Source organism: Microcaecilia unicolor, chromosome 8 (genome assembly GCF_901765095.1).
Source record: "Microcaecilia unicolor chromosome 8, aMicUni1.1, whole genome shotgun sequence".
Lineage (NCBI taxonomy): Eukaryota > Metazoa > Chordata > Amphibia > Gymnophiona > Siphonopidae > Microcaecilia > Microcaecilia unicolor.
In genome coordinates this window covers 161,752,550-161,775,142 of record NC_044038.1, presented here as the reverse complement: position 1 = coordinate 161,775,142, position 22,593 = coordinate 161,752,550, and the positions used below count along the sequence as shown (strand labels likewise).

The following is a 22,593-nucleotide window of genomic DNA, read 5'->3' as shown; positions in this document are numbered from 1 at the left end:
AATACTAGGGAAAGTCCTCATTTGCACAGCTAACTTTTGGTACCAGCACTTATTCTGTTTCGATGGCTGGTGTAAATGGCCACATCTAACTGTAGATGTCAAACAAACAGTTCTGAAGTGCTGTATTGTTTATTAAATCAGCAACCCGATGTTTTGCCCTCAGGCTGCATCAGGGGTAAGAACTAATAAAAGCAAACATCTCAATTAAAACCATGTAAATAATAATACATGTATAAAGTGCCTTTCACATGCATATTAGAATGGCTGATATAAAACAGTGTGTGTATCATTTCAAACGGTGCTGTTTACTAAGCCATGTTATACGCACGCTAGCATTTTTAGTGCACGTTAACGCTGGAGACGCCCATAGGAATATATGGGTGTCTCTAGTATTTAGCGCACTATAAATGCTAACACAGCTTAGTAAACAGGGCCCATAATGTACTTCTAACATGCATCCAAGAATCACAGTGCAAGCTTAAAAGGACAAAACATTCATAGCGAACTCTAAAAGCAAACCATGCATTTACATATTATTGTAAATCCATGGTTTGCTTTTATCCATTCTAATATGCAAGTGAAAGGCACCTTTATATATGTATTTGTTCAGTTTTAAATCTCAGTATGTTATGTACTAAATGTCACACTATTGATGTTTTAACATGTGTGTCACAAAATTGTTTTAATTATTATTTATTATAATTTGATATTTATATTCTTATTTTTATTTCTATGGTTTTAATTGAGATGTTTGTATTATTAGCTCTTCCCCCTGATGCAGCCTAAGGGTAAAACGTGGCCATGTCAGGTTACTGTTTTAATAAACAATACAGCACTTCAGAACTGTTGGTCTGCTTGAAAGTTACGCCTGACTGCGGATCATTACCTCTTTTTCTGTCTGCTGCACATCTAACTGTAGGCAGTTAGGCACGTAAATGCTAGTGTTCTATAACCTGCACGCTTAAGTGTTGGGCATGCCCCTGACCTGCCCATGGCCACACCTCTCCCAGGTCCACACGATGGATTTTGAATGTGCGAGTTATAGAATAGCAACCAATGGCAGCTATATTTGTAACTGCTAATTACTGCCAATTAAGATCAATTATAGCCAATATAGTATACATGCAACTGACACTATTCTATAAATGTGCAAATTTGTACACCAAGCATAAATTTGGGCATGCAAGTTTATAGAATTAGGGGACATTTGCATTTGAGGCAGAGAACTTATATACCAAGAGGGGCTTGCAGGCAGGGTGAAGAGTTTGGACAATAGAGTTACAGCGCCAGTTCCCCAGTGTGCTCAGGAGAGGAGAGGGGTTACCAGCAGAGGTGTAGCTAGATGGGATGCAAAGGGAGCGGCCACTCCCCCAAACTGATTTGAAATAAAATGGCGCCTATGCAGATCAGCCCTTCAGCTTCTCACTGACACCTATTTTACAAAAGGTCTGCTCCCCCTGACATCAAAATCTGGCTACAAGATCACAGTGGGTATGCACCATGCTGCCACTGAAAACCTGACTACTTATACTGAGCAGAAATATGTAACCTTGTTGTTTCCCTGTCGATCAGCTGAAACCCCCTGGCGTCTTGTGCAGGAAGCAGTCCAGGCCATGTGACCTCCCAGAGTTCTGCACAGGCAAATCACCGTTCTGCCCCTCCAACTATTACAAGCTGGATGGCACTGCCTGCCAGGATGGGGAGGCGTACTGCTACAGCGGGATGTGTCTCACTTATGAACAGCAGTGTTTCCAGCTGTGGGGAGCTGGTAAGAATTTTCAAGAGGCCAAGAGGACGCCTACTGCACATGTGCAAACTGCCAGGCATGCATGCTTACCCCGGATTCTATATAGTGTGCCTAGAGTTACACACAGTTCTGCAAGTAAATCTAGGCATATTCTATAACTACGCACATAGATTAATTGTTTTGACAAGCAATAATGAGCACCAATTGGCAAAAATTAGAATTTATGCACGTATATTGCTAAGCATATTCTGTAATGTACTGCACCTGAATTCTAACATCCGCAAGCAAAAAGGGGGATGCTTAGGGGGCGTGGAAATGGGCGTTTCGTGGGCATTCCAAAATCTATGTGCGTTGTTATAAAATATGGGACAGTGCACGTAAATCTTCATGCAGGGATTTACAGCAGCTTTTCGCTGGCATAAACGGACGCATGTAGATTTAGTTTCATGAACTACACCTAAGCACTTTATGTGCAGTATTTAGAATATGCTTAGGTGTAATTACCTATAGCGCATTAATTTTAGGCACCATATATAAAATCGGGCCCATAGTGCACAGTCTTTAAAAAGTGTGCACACTCAATGACTTTGCTCCTGTGATGAAAAAATGGGCAAACGAAAATGAATAAATGAACATTCCAGGAAACAGTACGGGAAAGATACGAAACAAAACTTTTCACGTTGCCCATTCCTACTATATATTGGATTGGATTTATTACTTATAACCCGTCCTTATCCAGGGCAGCGAACAATACATATATAAAATCACATAAAAACAATCACAATAAATTCTTCATAATACACAGTCAAAAAAGAAAACTAAAAAGAGTAAAAAAAAAACCAATGTCCAAGTCCTGTAAATGGACAAAGAATCAAGACCAGTGGGGTACATAGGGGCCCTTTTACTAAGCTGCGGTAAAAAGTGGCCTGCGCTAGTTTGGATGCATGAAATTGGGACGTGCCTGGCCATATTTTACTGCAACTGGGAAAAAGGCCTTTTTTGAATGGGGCAGGAAATGGCTGTGTGCTATTATGAAAAGTAGCGTGTGGCTATTTACTGCGTGAGAGTGGAGGAGTAGCCTAGTGGTTAGTGCAGCAGACTTTGATTCTGGGGAACTGGGTTCAATTCCCACTGCAGCTCCTTGTGACTCTGGGCAAGTCACTTAATTCTCCATTGTCCCAGGTACAAATCAGGGGCGTAGCCAGACTACAGATTTTGGGTGGGCCTAGGCAAGAAGTGGGTGGGCTCCAAGTGCTCTTCACCCCCCTCCCCCCAACCACCACCACCAAAGATATCTCAGCTGGCGGGGAAATGCTTCTTTCCACCATGGCAGTCTACAGTCCGCATGCGCTGGTATCGTGGAAAGTAGTGTTTTCATTACCATTAGGGGGAAGTCTTCAGCTGGCTGAGCTTGGGATCCCCACCAGCTACCACTAAGTGTGTGGTACTGTTGGATGGGCCTGAGCCCTAAGTGGGTGGGTCCCGGCCCATCCATGCCCACCTGTGGCTACGCCACTGGTACAAATAAGTACCTGTATATAATGTAAACCACTTTGAACGTAGTTGGAAAACCCACAGAAAGGCGGTATATTAAGTCCCATTCCCTTTCCCCCCTTGCCCCTTAATGCCACCTATTAATTTGGTGGAAAGGGCTCATATGCTACTCGTGTGGTAATCAGGCAGTGCATGCGTGCTTCCGATTACCACCAGGAACGCCCCTGTGGTAGAAAATTGAAAATTATTTTTTAACGTGGGAAACAGGACATATTAACTTTGAAAGTACCACAGGGTGCCCACACTATCCCGGCGGTAGTGTCGATTTGGCACCTGCTACCTGTGCATTAGCCCTACTGTGGCTTAGTAAAAGAATCCCATTGTGCACTAAGCATAACAGATGTGTTTTCAATTGTCGCTTAAATATTTGCACACAATGCTCATTAGGCACAATCACTTACACCAATCAATTATTGGTGCTAATTGGCAATAATTGGAATTTATGTGCACATCTTCATAGTCGCTATTCTATGAGGATGCGTGCATAAATTTTTCGGTGTGGATCCAAAAAGGGGGCATGGCCATGGGAGGGGCATGGGAGGGACAGGGGCATTTCTAGGATTTGTGCACTGTGTTATAGAATTCGGGGAATCCATGCCTGTAATGGTGTCCAACTTGGAGCACCATTTATAGAATAGCACTTAGCGCACACTTTATTTGGGCGCCATTTACATAATTTAGTCCATAACCTATAATATCGTATAATGTATGCAAAAAAGTGTGACCCCACCCAGGCTCCACCTCTTTGTACACCTACCTTGCAAAGACGCACAGCAAGATATGTGCATATTTACAGAATAGAGCTTAGACGGAATACTGGTATATACCCACGTATGTGCTAGTATTCTAAACATGTACACATGTAAACACGTGTGTAACTATGAGCACATATTTTATAGAATTCCCTCCGTGTGTATATATGTATGTATGAACGACTGGGTGTTGCTAAATCATTGTTTAGCCTCAGGCTAGGTTTGGCTTGAACTGTGATCTGCTATCCAATAAAGAAAATGCAAATAAAAGGTAGTTTTATATCTGTGTGATTATCTGTCAGCATTTCCATTCATTTGACTTTTTTCTTGCTTTCATCCCTCAGGAGCCAAGCCGGCACCCGCCCTCTGTTATGAGAAGGTGAATGCTGCTGGGGATAAATATGGCAACTGTGGGAAGGATCTGAATGGCAAATACAGAGCATGTGACATCAGGTAGTGCACACAGGTTGCAAGAGAAGGAAACACTCAAAAGAACCATATTTCATATTTTGTACACTGGGTATTTTTAGATTGTTTTATATTTGTTTTTTTTCTTTTCTTTTGCTTGTTTTGTTTTTATTTTCTAGCTCTATTTTTAATGTTAACTCATTTTCTTGTTTTTATGTTATGTGTTTTAAAATTTTTCTGCAAACTGCTTTGAATGGTTAATCCAGTTAAGGTGTAAATAATGTTCATCTCATGAGAAGGGAAAGCAGAGGTAGCCTGGTAGCTCAGTTGCAAATATTGTCAGCTGCCATGTGGAAAAGTGGGTTCAATTCCTGGTCTCTGGTTTCTGCACCTTGAAGTCTAAGTCTGCTGCGAAAGTAGCACTCGCAGGCCTTGAAGGGAGGGAGCCCCAGCCATCACTCACTTGGTGGCCAGATTTAAGGTTCATGCTAGCTGAGTTCTGGGGGGGGGGAACGTTAGTATGTGGCCTATGACTGTTGCTGCGATAGTTTGGAGGAGTTGGCCAGGGGATAATAACATAGCAGCAGTTGTAAATAAAGGCTTATAGAACTGGAAGTCCAAAAGGAATAAAACAAACAGCCATGCCAAAAAAAATCCTCTGTAACGTAACCTCATTGAAATCTTCATGTTCTGCCTTGAACTAGAGATTCAAAGTGTGGGAAGATTCAGTGTCAGAGCCCTGCTTCCAAACCGCTGGAGTCCAATGCGGTTCCCATAGACACCACCATCACCGTGAAAGGGAAACAAATCAAATGCCGTGGAATGCACGTGTACAGAACGGCCGAGGAAGAAGGGGACATGCTGGATCCAGGGCTAGTGCTGACCGGAACCAAATGTGAGGCACATCATGTGAGTGATGGGTGTCATGGACTTTGTATGCCCCAGCGGTTGTGCAAGAGTATTGGATGCCTTAAATGAGCCTTACACCCCTTCCCCCCAGGGGTGTAGCTGCTGGGGGGCCACGGGGGCCTGAGCCCCCCGCAAATTTTGCCCCCCACTGCCTCGCCTTGCCCCCTCACAAATACCTTTGCTGGCAGGGGTCCCCAACCCGCTGCCAGCCGAAGCCTTCTTCAGCGTGGTCTCCCGCGCAGCTGTTCGCTGCCTGCCCCATGCTCTTCTTTCTTCTTGCTCCTCCTGTGCACGCTGACGCTGAGCATCAGCAAAAGACCGTGCTGAAGAAGGCTTCGGCTGGCAGGGGTTGGGGACCCCCGCCAGCAAATGTATTTGTGATGGGGCGAGGTGGTGGGGGCGGGGTGGTAGGGGGGGCGAGGTGAGGCGTGGCGGTGGGGGGTGGCACTCAAAATGTGCCCCCAACCTTGGGCTCTGGCCCCTTCCCACCGTCAGGTCTGGCTACGTCCCTGCTTCCCCCATTAACTTTCAGGCCTCTAATCTTCCCCCCATCTCCAATATATCATTCTTTTAAATATGAAACTGTCATATGTGTATATCACACAGGCACAAAAAATGAGGGCACTTTCCAGAAGTCATTTACCCATGTAAATGGGGCAGAGGCGTAGCTAGGGTGAGCACCAGGGAAGCAGCCGCTCCTCCAAACACGTGCCGGCACCATCAGCGGTCCGCTCTCCGCTCCCCCTGTGCCTTCAACCTGGCTACGCTTCTGAAATGGGGCTATTTGAAAATAACCCATCCTTCCTGCGGGTAAAAGAATGCATTGATGGTTCTTTGAGTTGGTTTGTTTTTTCTTTGCCTACTGCTGCTCCCCAGAAGCTACTGCCATAGGTGGCTGCCTAGTCTTGCGTGATGGTTAGGCCAGCCCTGATGCAACTCTGTACTGGTGTTGGGGAGAGTTCTTTGGCGATTACTGAAATTATTTAAGCTTTCAAAAGCAGGAGCCTCCACGAGAGCAAACCCAAAGGTGCTATGTTCCTATCTTCCCATAGTGGGTTGACAGGTCAAGGGGGATATATTTAGGCAGCCAGAGAAAGAAGTTTAGGAAAATACAGAGACAATTTAAAGCACAAAGAATGGGAGAACAGTGCTGGAGATTGTAAAAGTATCACAGGAAATCTTGTACAACACTGTACACAGCAAACATCAAGAGGGCTGTTGTCCTGTCTGGAGCTCAGCTGACCCCCTCACATGCCAGAATCCTGTTAAATCGGTCTGTTTCTCTTTAGTAATCCTGGAACTCATAATTTAAAAAATAACAGATATAGAAACAGATGAGGCAGACTTTTAAACGTAAATATGTACAAACTTGTTTATAATTAAAGAAAATTCCAGTAGCCAAATTAATTTCATGTTCAGTTAAAAAATATATTAAGCAAGTAACACTTTTGTTCAAATGGAGGCTCCTTTTCGTTTTGTGAGGTCCAGCCCCAATGCCCCTGCTACCCCACCAGCACCAAAAAGAGCTTGGCTGGTGTAACTATTAAAACATATGCAAGCTAGATTCTGGGATCAGTCTCTCATAACAACGCTGTGCTTTTTTTTTTTCACTACAATCGCAGCGTTGTTATGAGAGACTGATCCCAGAATCTAGCTTGCATACGTTTTAATAGTTACACCAGACAAGCTGTTCCCCTGACGCAGCCATTTTATACTGGCGAAACATGGCCATGTCTGGCATTTTATGTTAAATTTCTGGGCGCTTTTTAATCTTTTAATAACAATTGTGCTGTTGTTTTATCTTCCATATTGGATTTGGCGGACCACCTACCTTGCTTCTTTTTGACTGCCCCAGGCAGGCCTCACAGGCACAAGTGTAATTAATAGACGTAGAACTAAGACTTTCAAAGGAACCTGGGGAAAGAGAATCTTCCAGACAGGGGGTGTGGCTATTCAAAAATATGCATAAAAATGTAAAACTGCAGGATATGACAAACAGCAGTGCATAGAAAGAAATAAGAATTATGACGAGGATGAACAGAGAGAACAAGGAGCCAAGTAGCAGGCAGTTGCTGTGACGGGTCTGGCTGGTCCTGTTCTTTTAAACATTCTCATTCTTGTTGGCCTCACAGATATGTTTTGAGGGGCGCTGCACAAACGCCTCCTTTTTCAAGGCTGAAGAATGCACCAAGAAGTGTAACGGTCATGGGGTAGGTGTTGGTTTCATTTTCCAGCTTTTACTGTGTTTCCTTTCCCCTCCCATCTCTTCATGAGTCAGCGCCACTTCACATTGTCCGAGGGGCTGCCATAAGACGAAGCATAGGCGTTCAAAAACCTGATGGTCCACAGATCTGTGGAATCTGTTGAGATGTTTGAGCAGGACCTGGTCTGCAGGCCATGCTAAAGTTGCCTGCCAGAGCTGGTTTTATAATGTGTGAGAGGGTCATTTGTGTAACTGGATCTTTCACACTCAATTAACTGAATTTTCAAAAGCCCTTATAACCTGGCTTTTCAGCAGGCACCGACTGGACCCAGCTCGCAGCAATAAAAGGGAAATAACAAGCAGTTAACACAATTGGAGCAATTCTATAAATTGACGCCAAGTTTAGATGCCCCAATGCCATGTGCTTAGCGTTAATTCTAGAACAGCTTCTTGGTGTCAAGATTCTATTATAGAATCTAGAGCAAATTGGCATTGGTGCATCAGTGTTTAGGCACACCCTCCTATACCATCCATTGGCAAGAGTAAGTTGGCACATCTAGGTGTGCCAAGTGATGTGCGTAATTTATAGTATTCTGGGAGACACGCCCATGTACACCCCCTTGCAGTTAGGTGCTACCTTATAGAATAATGCCTAGTGCGCATAAGCACCTGTCAATTGATAGCACCTTTGACATGCATAAGTGGCACGTACCTCTAGGCACCAGCTTGTAGAATTGCCCTGAATATGTTTACAAAATTATAGCTGCCACCCTTTAACAGAGAAACTAAACAAGCAATCAATGCCATGATGCAAACAAAATCCAAATAAAGAAATAATACCTAATATTCTAAATTTAAATGTATATATCGTACATCATACATGCATCTTTCCAGAACTTTCCCAGTCCTATGAAGACCATTAAATAGTTCACTTCTAGTTTTCCTGTTCTATTTACATTTGTCCTCCACCTTTTCCTTCACTCCCTCGACCTCTATCTCTTGATGTCTTCCTGCCACAGATCTGCAACAACAACAATAACTGTCACTGTTTCCAAGGCTGGGATCCGCCGTTTTGTAACACATCAGGAAATGGAGGCAGCATAGACAGTGGACCACTGCCTACAGAAAGTGAGTGTTATTTATGCTGAATTAAAAAGAGGACAAAAATGCAATTTATCTTTTGCTGTAGTTCTGACTGTTCCTAATTCCTTCCTTTCAGGCAGTAAACTAGTGAGAATAGTTATTCCAGTTCTCCTTTTGGTTTTGTTTGGGATTGGAATCGTTATTTGTTACTGCTTCTACAGAAAAAGGTAAGATAGGGCCTAGAGAGGCCCCAAGGTTTCCCAAATGAGGACATGGCATTCAGACATTTTTCAGGCCTTTACCCATTTTCCACTTGTTTTACATTTTACAAGATTGAGAGAGTAGTGTTCATGAAAGAGAAACAGCATATCTGATTACCTTTTTCTGGGCCTGACTCACTAAAGGTTTTCTCCCGTTTTGTGTCTATGGGTGGGAGGAGGGGGGAAGTTCAGTGAATTAGGCCCTTGCCTGTAAAGCTATGCATCCTATTGGCACCAAACAGATTTCTCCAGTGTGGTTAGTAATACGAGCTGCTTTGCACTAACATAAATAATAAATAAATAACATCCTTGAAAATAAGGTACAGCAGAAATCTGAAATAGGTCTTCAGTATTTAAAGTTTTTCATCTTATTACATCTTGAGATAGAGTGAGCAGAATTTCTTCCAAGAAAGATCGGTAAGAACAGAAACTTAACAAAACCTAACACACAGTAATTCAATCCCTACAACACAACAGTGCCACCTGGAGTCCACATAACAGAAATTTTGATAACTGAATGTATCAGTAACCTGAAACCAAGGGATTCCTGTATCACATGTTCTACTGTCTAACTTGGGTGAATTTGTAATTTGTCAATCTGAAGGACACAGGGGTGAAAATTTTTCAGTGTCTTTGCTTGCAAAGTAGTTATGCACAGAATTTCACTCATTACTAAAATCTGACATTTAAGCACAAGATATACATAAACTGGTTTGGTTATCAGATTATTATGCAGCTAAATATATGGGTGTAACTTCATAGTTATTTGTGTTAAACCATAACATCCCTTCTCCCAAAATGTCCTCAGTCCTGGAATACCTGCTGTATGAGGATAACTTTTATGCATGTTTTGAACTTATGCACATATTTTTGGGTGGCTGGAAATTCACTTATGTACACACAACCACATTCCATATTTTCACTTTCCATATATGAGTCCTGATGAAGCTTCTGAAAATATGCCCCTATGTATCAGATGCGGGGGCGCAGGTGCTCAAGAAAGTCATTGCACTGAAACTTTTGGATGTCAGTGACGAGTTTGTGACATAAAGATGCTTTAATCCTCTTTCTATGGTAATGGTTGTAATATTGTGTTCCCGAGAAGGTCAAGTACCAGGGTATTGTAAAGAGAACCCAGTGTCAGCAGAATGGCTCATAACTCAGACCCTACACTTAGATCGTAGCAAAACAGGCAGAGAAGCAATGGATATGTTACTCATGAGCAGGCACGTAGCCAGACCTCGAGGTGGGAGGGGGCCAGAGGCCAGAGTGTGGGGGGGAGGACATTTTGATACACCTCCCCCCCCCCCGCACCACCACCCTGCCACTCCCCACCCACCACCGCTGCTACACATACCTTGGTTGGCGGGGGTCCCCAACCTCCACCAGCTGAAGCATTTGTCCAGCACTGGTCTCTGGTGCTGCCACATTGCCTGCTCTGCCCTCTCTTCCCCTCATGTCCAGCATGCTTGTTTTAATGAAATTGAGTGTGCAAGCATGCTCAGTTTCACTAAGACGAGCGTGCTGGATGTGAGGGGAAGAGAGAGCAGGGCAGGAAATGCGGCTGTGCTGGAGACCATCGCTGGACAAACGCTTCAGCTAGCGGGGTTTGGGGACCCCCGACAGCCAAACCAGGGGCACAGAGCCAATTTGGGGGGTCCAGGCCCCTATGGTCCCCTGTAGCTACACCACTGATCTTGGGAGGAGAAGAACAAGGTAGTTTGTAGGGTGCATAGACTTGGTTTCTATGGGTGCCTAAAAATTGAAAGTGCACACGGATTGCTTATATGCATGAATTTACATATATACAATTGACTGCACACATGCATGGAAAACTGTCTGAAAAACAAGAAAAATTTGTTTCAAACAAGCACAAACTGAACTTTTTCTGGCCTCACAGCCCTAGCAGTTTCAAGAATGTGCTTGCTAAATTAGAGCACTGGGAATTACAGTACTGGAAACTCATTTAAGCCAGGGGATCATCAGTAATGCTTTACTTTCTGCTTAGACAGCAGGTGAGACACTGAGACTAAATCCTAATGTCGACATGTCCTGAGAACAGCAGCTAATTCAGAGACAGCAATTTCTTTTCTTCCACAGGTATCGCTCCACACCAGATACAAATGGCATCGGTGGTCAAACCAATATCATCTTCAAACTCATAACTCAGCTGAAAGGAAAGACGGTGAGATTTGTGTTTATTATATTTGTACTCTGGGCAGTCGAAACCCACATACTCTTTTTCTGTCGGTCAGCTATTCCGAACTGAAGTGTTATTTCCAGGTGAAGGATAGAATTTAGAGGTTTGGGCTGAATATGAAAAGTGCTATGAGTAGTACAGAAGCAATGACAGGAAATTAAAAAAAGATTATTCAGGAAGAACTTTTCCCTATAGTAGCATAGTAAATGTCAGCAGATAAAGACCTGCATGTTCCATCCAGTCTGCCCAGTTAAATCTAGCACTCTGAACAGGTTCCATGTCTTCATGGTTAAACACTGGTATTGGGGCACAGACTGTAGAAGTCTGTCTGCAGGGGCGTAGCCAGACCTCGCAGCGGGAAGGGGCCAGAGCCCAAGGATGGGGTGGCACATTTTAGTCTGCTGCCTCGCCTCCCTTCCCCCACTGCCTCGCCACTCTCCCTGCTGCCTTTTCGTACCCCACAGCACCAAATATCTTTGGGGGCAGGGGTCCCCAACCCCCGCTAGCTCAAGCCTTCTTCAGCAGCAGTCTCCGGCGCTGCGACGTTCGCTGCCCTGCTCTTTCTTCCTCTTGACGTGCTGTGCACTTAAAGGCGCATGCAGGACATCAGGAGGAAGAAAGAGCACAGGGCAGAGAACACGGCAGTGCCGGAGACCGGCACTGAAGAAGGCTTTTGCTGGCGGGGGTTGGGGACCCCGTGGCCCCTCCTAGCTATGCCACTGCTGCCTGGCAGTGGTCCTAACTACTGGAATTGCTATTGAAGCCCTCTCCAGCCTTTATACTGTTCTGGTTTGTTTGGGTTTTTATTTTTGCCATTTACGAGATCCAGATTGTAGAAATCTGCCCAGCATGGGTCTTCCTTCCCAACCTCTGAAGCTGCCGTCAAAGCTGACTTTCATTGGATTCCATCCTTTCACTATATAGGAATCTTCCGTGTTTATCACCGATCTGTGCTGTACCTATGGCAAAAATGTTCTACAGTTAAGCCCTGTATGGGTGGTTCTATGACTGCAATGCCTCCATTTGGGTGCCCTGAGGCTGTGCTATAGGACCCTGTTCTACAATAGAACCTTGATGCCTAGGCTCCATTATAGAATATAAGCATAACCTGGTATCAGCACCCCTAGCATTTAGGCACCTGCTATAGAACTGATGTAATTGCGGGCACCTCAGTGTGGCAGGGATCTGCGTAACTTAGTGTTCTGTAATTATGCGTATAAGTGGAAGCCCCTCCTATGCCCCACCCCTGCTGTACACCCCCTTGAAATACACGTTATGTAAGTTAAACAGGTATTTGCAGAAGAGCATTTAGGCGGCATACTGGCATACATGCATGTTAAGGCCTCACGTATGCTGGCATTCTGTGTGAAAATAGACATGCACATGTTAGGGTCTAGTTCATAGATTTGCCCTTTATGTGTGATGTAAGGGAGAAACACTTACTCCCCCTGTTTACTAAGCCATGCTAGTGGCTGGCGTGTGCTAATGCCGACACAACCCACAGCCGCTAGCTATTTGTATGGGTTTATGACAGGGTGCAAGTGGGAGCTTTGGGTATGAGTATACCAATAGGTACATGTGCTAGGAACATGTACAGACCATATGATAAAAGCACACTGCTTGGTAACCCTGGGGGATATGCTTTCATTTTAGGTAAATGTATAAGGAAAGACACTGAAAAACATTGCCTATAAAAACTGTTCATTTTATTTGTTAACGGAATGATTTTAGTCCTGTACATTATCTACAACTAACCTACAACCCTGTATGCCTAAACCTCAGCCCAGGAAAATCTCAGAGCCAACGGCAATAAATAGACAACACCCGTCTACCCCTCAAGCTGCCCACGGTCCCCTGACCTGCAGAGCCAACCATCAGGCAGGCCCCGTGAGGCAGCCTCCACCAAACAGACCTGCACCACTTCTTCCAGCATATCCAGCCAAGGTAGGGGTGTCCTTCTCGTCTCTGGGGTAAGGGCGTGAGGACTGCACCTCATTTTTCAGTGGGAAAGATGTGGGGTTTCTCTTGCAGGTTATGTTGTAATGAACCCCACTCTTAAGCTGGGTATGTTGGGTATGACCTCAGCATCTGAAATATACTCATTAGAAGCCATAGAGAGCTTTCTTCTGGCAGTCACAGGTGTAAATAAGTACAGGCTACATGCCCCATTCTTCCCAATTCTTGCATGTTATGGCTTTAAATGTTTGTAGCAGCACACTGTCTGCTTTTTATCCTCAGGGGTCCAGTTAATTTTTTTAATATCTTCTGTTGAAGTGGGTCTATTACCAGGTTCACTATGACCTATGACTGCACCAGGAGTGTTATCTTCACCTGAAGGATTTGCACTATTATTACTATCCAAGTGCAGAGGCTCAGGGGTGGGCTTCGTTTTATTCTGGTCCACATGTGGCCGGTATGCATTTTTATTTTTTTCTTTCCTTTTATTCCTCAATGGTAATGGTCTCCTTGCTGAGATTTGGTCCAGACGTTGTACAGTGAGATCAGTTTGCAAGAGAAGTTTATTCTCTCCCCCTCAGAAATACACCGAAGTTGATTCATTTCTCAGTGAGAAAGGTGTCGGGACGGTCCCCGCTTTCTTTCTGGAAGAGGTGTCAAAAGTCTGTCTTTGGTGTCCTGACCTAAAGGTTGAGGATTAACTATGCAGTGGTAACTTTTATAGGCTGCTAGACTCGCAGAGCTGTCTGGATACAGTGTGTGTGTGTGTGTGTGTGGGGTGGGGGGTGTCTCTATTTTGAACTTCACATTGGAAACACACAGCAACCCACTCTCCCCAGAGGCAGCATCTGTTTTATTAGGGGGCCTTCCAACACCCACTCCTCAATCATTCATCTTCTCTGACAGGTCATCATCATGGGATAAACCTTATACTTCCACAGCTGAAAACTCCAGGATATCAATGTTCCAACTGGATGGATATTTGGGATGTATCCAGCATACATTAGCTCAGTTTATTGTATCAGGAGCACCTGCAGTGTGTCAGTTGACAAGAAATGAACTGCTGACACTGGACATGTGCTCTGCTGACTTTGTCTGTCCTTAAGTTTGAGGAAAGACTCAAGATTGCCCATAACATTAATCTATGGGGAGGAAAATAAGAGACAAACTTTCTGTTGGAATATTTGTCCAGGCTTGCAAATATTTAGGCCTCTCCCACCCCCACCCTCTAGTGGGCTCAGGGAAAGATATAGTGGAATTAGAAAAGGTACGAAGAAGGACTATGAAAATGATCAATGGGATGGCATGGGATTGCTGAGGGGAGATATGATAGAGGTCTATAAAATAATGAGTGGAGTGGAACGGGTAGACGTGAATCACTTGTTTATTCTTTCCAAAAATACTAGGACTAGGGGGCATGCAATGAAGCTACAAAGTAGTACATTTAAAACAAATCAGAGAAAATATTTCTTCACTCAACGTGTAATTAAACTCTGGAATTTGCTGCCAGAGAATGTAGTAAAAGCGGTTAGCTTAGCAGGATTTTAAAAAGATCTGGATGACTTCCTAAAGGAAAAGTCCATAGACCATTATTAAAATGGACTTGGGGAAAATCCACTGCTTATTTCTAGAATAAGCAGCATAAAATGTACTATTTGGGGATCTTGCCAGGTACTTGTGACCTAGTCTAGCCACTGTTGGAAACAGGAGGCTGGGTTTGATGGACCTTCAGTCTGTCCCAGTATACTTATGTACTTACGTAGAGGCTACCTGACTGCAGGTCTCAAGGAGCATGTTAGCTAGTCCTAGGCTTTTCAACCTCTCAAATGATTTTCAGTATAACAAATTTCCAGAGAGCCATGAATGGGGAATAGGGAAACCAGAATTGAGTCACCAGTTCCTTCTGAGTTGGGGACAGGGGGGACCACATCCTGCAGGACAGCAGCTTCAGTCCTCAAAGTATCAGGCTATATGCAGACCTTGCGGTCTGCTTGAGGCCTGCTTGAGGCGGGAACACCCAGGCACTTCCCTCCTTCCATGACAAACACACTGGCAGACAATAATCAGCTGCTTCTGGACTGAGAGGTTGACGTCACATTTATTATCCAAACGTATAAGCTACAAAGACAGTCAAAGTGATATTGATGGCTTTTTGAATGTTAGCTCACTCTCAGCTGCTGGACCTGTTTGAGATGGAAAATCTGCATCTGTAGCTAGAAAATGTATAAATAAAGGGTAAAGGGGCAGGTTTGGTGGAAGCCAGGGTTGCCAGGTGGAAAATTTTTTTCCCACCCAATCCAGCCTAAAAACAGCCCAAAACCCGCCCAAACTCAAACCCCGCCCCTGACACCCCCACCCCCGCGTCATCACCCCCGCCCCCGCCGTCACCGGCCCCACCTCCCCGTCACCGGCCCCGCCTCCCCCGTCATCGGCCCCGCCCAGAACGTCACTAACCCCACCCAAAACGTCACTAACCCCGCCCCCCGCGGCCGAAAAAACCGCCTGAAAACAGCGGAAAAGAAAAAAAAGAAGCCCAAAAAACCGCGACCCGCCGCGGGCAAAATTTTCCCGCGGCGGGTCGCGGAAAACCGCCCAATTGGGCGGTAAAACCGCCCACCTGGCAACACTGGTGGAAGCAATGTGTGCAGACATGTGGAACTGGGTCTGTGGATGCTGGAGTGGCTGTGTTTACAGCTTCTGGGAGTGGGGGAGGGGGAAGTTCACACACTATAAAAATAGAGGTAGCAGGTCATATCACCCGCTATGTACACTAACCCCCCCCCCCCCCCCGATTCTATATAGGTCACACCAGTAGCATAGCCACAAGTGGGCCTGGGTGGGTCAGGGCCCACCCACTTAGGGCTCAGGCTCACCCAACGGTAGCACATATTTAGTGGTAGCTGGTGGGGATCCCAAGCTCCGCCAGCTAAAGGCTTCCCCCTGATGGTAACAAAAACGCTACTCTCCACAATACTGGTACCTGCACATAGTGGAAAGAAGCATTTTCCTGCCAGCTGAGATTTTATTTGGGTGGTGGGGGTGGGGGAGAACACTTGGTGCCCACCTAGTTCTTGCCTAGGCCCACCCAAAATCTGTTTTCTGGCTACGCCCCTAGGTCACACAAATTTGGGCGCCAATTGCAGATCTGCACAATAATTAGCTAGGGGCCCTTTTACAGAGCGGCGGTAAGCCGAATGCGGGCTTACCGCTCGCTATTGTGGGACTACCATCGGCCAACACAGCTACTGGCAGTAGTTCCGGGTCAAGCACACATCATTTCCGGGGAGGATACTCTGGCCACAGTCGGTGTGACTGACTTCCCCTGCACGTCCGTGTCTACTAACTTTGAAGCTTAAAGCTACATTTTTTTTTCACTTTAAATTATTTTGGATCCCTGAGATTTATGTTATTCCTGTGAAGTTTTTAGCAAGAAGAAGAAAGAGAGAAGGTTTTTTTGTGACGATGAAGAACGTTGACCCATGTTATTTCCTCCATACCCTATAAGAAACATATATTGGGTGGAGGTTGGGGTACAGAGGCTTTTTCCCTTTCTCATTATCATTTTTTTTGCACTTCACAGGAATGTAGTATTGTATTAAGTACTTTGCGGTTCATATAAGAGAGGTTTTGTTGTTTTCACAACTGTTCTATCGACAGTGCAAATCTAATAACAGGCACTGATTCCCCCCCCCCCCCCCCAAATTCTCAACAATGTGTACACTATGGTTCCAATTCTCAGTTCTCAGAAATAGAATCACAAAGAAATTGCAAATAAATTAAATTATGGAAACTCCCCACACGGATCTCATGGTGGCTGCATCAGGGGATTGGTGACTCCTTGGAGGGGAGGGGGAATCTGTTCATCACACAAAGCCCTTAATTGCAGGAGTCCAGAAGATGCAGTCACTATAATAACTGGACTAAAGTAAGTTGGGGGGGGGGGCAGGGAAATAAAGCAGGAGAAAAATCCCTTAGTAGTTGGGAATGAAGGGTCAAGTCCTTATTCCAGTTGAGCTGGAAGTGTAAAGGACTAGGAGGAAACTGCAGTACAACAGAACATGAGTGGCAGGGACAGGAATAGAACCTAACAATTCAGTTAAGAAAATTAATATATTATTTTCTATTAGGATTTGCACAGACCTCAACCTCCTCAGAAAGCTTTACCAGCGGTCCCTGGTGCTGGTCCTGATGGTACAAGAACACTCAGAAGAGCTCTGCTCCCACCTGCTGGTGAAAGAGACCTAACACTGCTGCAGCCAAGTGCAAGGATACTTGAAGAGGTGGAAACCTCAGCAGATAACAGGAAGGTATTCATATACATCATAGTACACAAAGATGTAACACTTGATACAATATCCCAAAAGACAGAAAGTACACTTAAGATACACTACATAAAATTTTCCTACTCTGTACAATTAAATCATGTACTCAATCGGTATGTACTGGGGAAAGGGAGGGAGTGGCAATAGTTCACATAACCCCACCCCTAAACAGCCACTAAAGCTTATAGGAGGAAAGCAAACAGTGATGATGTCTTATAGGAACAAGACCAGTAGGAAAAAGGGGGTGATAATGCCCCCTGTATAAGACTCTGGTGAGACCTCATTTAGAATATTTTGTGCAATTCTGGAGAACGCACCATCAAATCGATATATAAAGAGGATGAAGTTGGTCCAGAGGGCAGCTACTAAAACTGAAACTTGTATTTGAACACAAATAAATTTTCCAGACAAATAATGTTTCTTTTCTTTTTTTCTTTTTTTTTTCTTTTTTTTTTCTTTTCTTTTTCACTGAAAGAAAATCAGAATGGCAGAGTCTGCACAGTTGATAAAGTGAAACCTCTGAACACTTGTGAAGATCTTTTGTATTAAGCCCTTGATAACTTGTGAAGGATTTATTTCACCAGGATGTGAATGTTTTTTCATATGAATTATGGATTTCAGATTAGAAGGTGGGTTTTTTGTTGTTGTTATTGTTTTTATCAGACTTTGCTTTTATGAAGTTACAATTTGGATCCTTCAACTTGCACTGAGCCACTGCTGTCTTAAATTTCTTCCTTACCACACCCACCACAGATATTTCTGAATTACTCCTAAGGTTCTCTTCTTCCTTGGACAAGTGAGTTTCTTGTTTTAAAAGCCATTAAAATGTGCAATATCTATAATGCTGGAGAAAGAATGAGTGTGAAAGAGACTGCATGAAGCAGACAGACACACAAAAATAAACATCTTTAGATTTGGAAAATCAAGATGACTACCGTGTCAACAGAAGAAAAACCCCACTCCACAGCGAAGATCTTCAGAGTGGGGCAAAAAAATAATCCAGTGCAAGGGTCTTCAGGAAGGGTAAACCAAACCAGTACTAGGGTCTTGAGGATAGGAAGACCAAGTGAAGGGTATGGTCTTTCAGCTGGAGAAGACAGTGGCACCAGCATAGTTGACATAAAGCAAACACTTTGGGTTTCAGTCCATGTCATTGGGCCACCAGACCATTCCAAGATTAAATAGTGCAATCAGGTAGAGTGATAGGCTGCAGGATTACCTGGTTCATTTGGATGACATCACAGAGGGCAACTGTCTGAATTTATCACGGTGTTCTTAGCAAATGGAGATTCTTGTACATTTGTAACATTTGGGATGTAGCATGCGGTTGAAAACCTTTCTGATCAGTGGTGCTCATCTATCACACTGTAAGGTAGAGACGGTGACTAACTAGTTCAGGAGAAGTTGATGTTCTAGCTAGAGTTCCATATTTTTTGTTATTTAATTTAAGAGATGTTAGCTCAGGGCTTCCAAAACTTGGCAGGAACCTACAGCCAGATGCAGTCAGCCACAGTGAAAAGTTTATATTTGCAGGTCTCATGCATAATGTAGGTGGGGATAGGGATGAGTATTAGTTCGGAAGTGAAATGTAAGATGCATAAAAAAACAGGCTTGCTTCATTTCATATCAAGATGAAAAACACCCTAGACAATTCATTATTATTTTGTTTTTGGTAATAGCATGCAATAAACCAAAACAAAAGAAACAAAAAACCCTTCTAAAATGAGAGAGAAACTGTACAGACTCCTAACTGGGAAGATCCTGAAAATTAGACTCATTGTGGGGTCACCAGGACAAGTGTGGGAAGTCCTGCTGTGTTACTTTGTAGCATGTTTCTTTCTTAGAAATAGTGACCTTTTGATGATAGCCTCATATGCTCTAGGTTGAATGGAAGGAAAGAGGTCAGAAGCATCCACACAAGGTGAATAATCTGTGGGGTAATCTGTGCGGGTTAGTGGATGGTACAGAGACGTGTCCTCTCCTTCAGTGAATGAAGGCTGGGAAGCCTAATGATTGTTTGATACCTCCCCACCAAAAACAGACTGTTCAGACCAAATGGTGAAGGGCAATCGGCCCACAGAAGCTCCTTGATCAAGCAGCTCATCATCTGTGGAAAGTGTTTGATGGTTCATTAGATCTTCCGTAATTGTTTACAATCTGAATTGATCATCAGCAATACCTGAACTTATGCATCTCGCATGTGACAACTTGAATAATCCTATTTCTGTAAGTGAACAGCCAAGCCAAGGCAATGCAGGAGTTGAAAGTATGACTGGAAGGCACTGAAACAGACCCTTCAGATCTTCTGCAGCCCCTAGGACCAGGCTTACAGGGAGGTTACTGGCTTCAGATCAGAAAGGAGAGGTGCATCAATCCTGGATTTTCTACTGTGGCCTCTGTGCATGATTCTGAAGATATTGCAATAAAAAAAAACTAATTAAATTATGAAACAGGAGCTGAGACACTAGCATCAGTGCATCTGCCCTTCATGAACTGGTACTAACTGGGTACTTTGACTATCCCTCCCAGTTCAAAAGCTGGTGGAAAACTCAACAAGTTTGGGTCGTACACCTGCAGCCTTACCTAAATGTGCCCCCAGTGAACTCCAGTTTACAGGACAGGTACCAACCCAAAAGTGAGCCTAGGAGTTCTGTTTACATTCTGCAAAGTTCACCAAATGACCGCTAGATTGGTGAGTGCAAAAATGTTGATGCATGTTCCCTCCACATGGTTAATGTCTTGTTTAGTGGTCTTACAATAGGGATGGGCAGTGGTCTTTATATGTGTGTTTCTTTGTTTTAAAACAAATATTAAGAGTGCACATGTCTCCTTAAAGAGTGCACACTGTTTTCACATAGGGCTGGATTCAGAAATGGTGCCTCAAGTTAGAGGGCAAGATGTTTTCATTACTTGAACACTCGAGAAAAGTGTGCAGCATTTGCTGAGGAAAGGAACCTACCTGCTCCTGAGGAAGCTCAAATGAGTGAAACGGGAGGCTCTGAAGAGCCTATGAAAAGATAATTTCCCAGTTTCAATTTCTGCCCCGTTCTGTTTAAATATTTCACGGACACTTATTTTGGATTAATATATTAGAAGTAAAAAGAAAAGAAATAAAAACTAGTAAATTGAATAAAGGAATAGTGGCTAAGAGGAGGGGTTTATTTATTTATTTTTACCAATGATTGTAACCTTGTAAGGTGTGTTACTGCTAGTCAGGGCTTAGACCGCTACTGAGGTCATTTTCCTCCATGACCACTAGACTATGAAGCTGCATAGGGTGCATTACTATCTGATTACTGAGAGTTATTGAGACCTAGAAAAGACTTAGCAGATGTTCAGGATTTGGGTGAGGACATTGCATCATCCTGTTGTTTGGGCCCAAGGTTAGATGGCCATCAAGATCTGCATTAAACATTCATTCTATAAATGTCACTTAGCGCTAAGCAGCCTTCATATAATAACGCTTAGAGTGGATTCCCACACCCAACTGTGGGCAAGAGGACGCACACCTGCTGAAATCTGGTGTAAATCCTCACACCCAGTTGATGGTAGTTAAGCACACAAATTCAAATGTTCTGTAACATTGCGCCTAATTTCTGGGAACACCCCTGACTAGTAGTGTACCAAGGTGGGGTGGTAGGGGCGGTCCACCCAGGGTGCAGGCAGCAAAGGGGTGCATGGAGGTGTTGCATAGCTGTCGGCTCTGCCGGTCCTCTGCCCTGAAACAGTAAGTAACATCAGAGGGGGCAGGGGACCGGCAGAGCCGACAGCTATGCAACTCCTCCATGCACCACTTTGCTAGGAGAAAGGATGGTTGGGGTGATGCACTTTGGGGGAGGGGGTATGATGCACCTCTGGGTGGGGTGGAGTGGAGGTATGACACATCAGCAACCCACCCCGGGTGGCAAGCAATCTAGGTATGCCACTGCCCCTGACCCACCCATGGCCATGCCCCCCTTTGGAGTTGCACGCTATGAAATTTAGGTGCTCAGGTTGTAGAATAGGGCAGATGCGGTGCGTAACTCATAATTAGTACCATTTAACTCCAATAATTGATTGTTGGCTCCTAATTGACTAATTAGCTCCTGCACACATCTGGGATCTGCGCCCAAAATTTGGGTAACCTTTATAGAATCCGGGGAATAGTGTGTATCTGTGTGAACCATTGCACGTGTGTGCACATATAGGCACCATCAGGAAAGTGTGTACACTATGTGCAAATAGTGCTCCCTCTATAAAAAGAATGCACATATGGAGGGGCATTTTCGAACGGGGCTGGCTATCTCTAAGGGCGCCACGAAGGGGCAGGGCCAACCATATTTTCGAACGAGATGGCCGGCCATCTTTCGTTTCGATAATACGGTTGGGGCCGGCCAAATGTCAGAGATGGCCAGGTTTGCGATGGCCAGCCTCGGTTTTTGCCGATAATGGAAACCGAGGCCGGCCATCTCAAACCCGGCCAAATCCAAGGCATTTGGTCATGGGAGGAGCCAGCATTTGTAGTGCACTGGTGCCCCTGACATGCCAGGACACCAACTGGGCACCCTAGGGGGCACTTCTAAAAAAAAAAAAAAAAAAAAAAAAAAATTAAAATAGCTCCCAAGGGCATAGCTCCCTTACCTTGGGTGCTGAGCCCCCCAAATCCCCCCCCCCCAAACCCACTCCCCACAATTCTACACCATTACCATAGCCCTTATGGGTGAAGGGGGACACCTACATGTGGGTACAGTGGGTTGGGGGGGGGGGTTGGAGGGCTCCCATTTACCTCCACAAACATAACAGGTGGGGGGGATGGGCCTGGGTCCACCTGCCTGAAGTGCACTGCACCCACTAAAAACTGCTCCAGGGTCCTGCTTACTGCTGTTATGGAGCTGGGTATGACATTTGAGGCTAGCATAGAGGCTGGCAAAAAAAAGTTTTTAAAGTTTTTTTGAGGGTGGGAGGGGGTTAGTGACCACTGGGGGAGTCAGGGGAGGTCACCCCGATTCCCTCCGGTGGTCATCGGGTCAGTTCGGGCACTTTTATGGGACTTGGACCTGAAAAAAAGGGACCAAGTAAAGTCGGCCAAATGCTCGTCAGGGCCGGCTTTCTTTTTTCCATTATCGGGCCCCCGTCCCACCTTCTGTACCCTGCTGACACACCACCTTGAAGTCTGGCCGGCTCCGCGACGGACTGCAGTTGAGGCCGACCAAAATCAGC

General features: G+C 44.7%; 1 protein-coding gene across 1 annotated transcript in view; it reads left to right on the top strand.

Annotated features, from left to right (window-relative positions):
- The window catches only part of ADAM19 (ADAM metallopeptidase domain 19), a 112,890-nt gene extending 93,072 nt beyond the window's left edge, over positions 1 to 19,818 (top strand). The window contains exons 14-23 of the mRNA XM_030213099.1: positions 1,573 to 1,768; positions 4,398 to 4,506; positions 5,166 to 5,370; positions 7,503 to 7,580; positions 8,593 to 8,701; positions 8,793 to 8,883; positions 11,017 to 11,101; positions 12,899 to 13,060; positions 17,200 to 17,379; positions 17,870 to 19,818. Of these exons, the coding sequence (XP_030068959.1) occupies positions 1,573 to 1,768; positions 4,398 to 4,506; positions 5,166 to 5,370; positions 7,503 to 7,580; positions 8,593 to 8,701; positions 8,793 to 8,883; positions 11,017 to 11,101; positions 12,899 to 13,060; positions 17,200 to 17,379; positions 17,870 to 17,908 (1,254 nt within the window). The 3' untranslated portion in view covers positions 17,909 to 19,818. The remainder of the gene's footprint in view (positions 1 to 1,572; positions 1,769 to 4,397; positions 4,507 to 5,165; positions 5,371 to 7,502; positions 7,581 to 8,592; positions 8,702 to 8,792; positions 8,884 to 11,016; positions 11,102 to 12,898; positions 13,061 to 17,199; positions 17,380 to 17,869) is intronic.
- Positions 19,819 to 22,593: the final 2,775 nt, after the last annotated feature.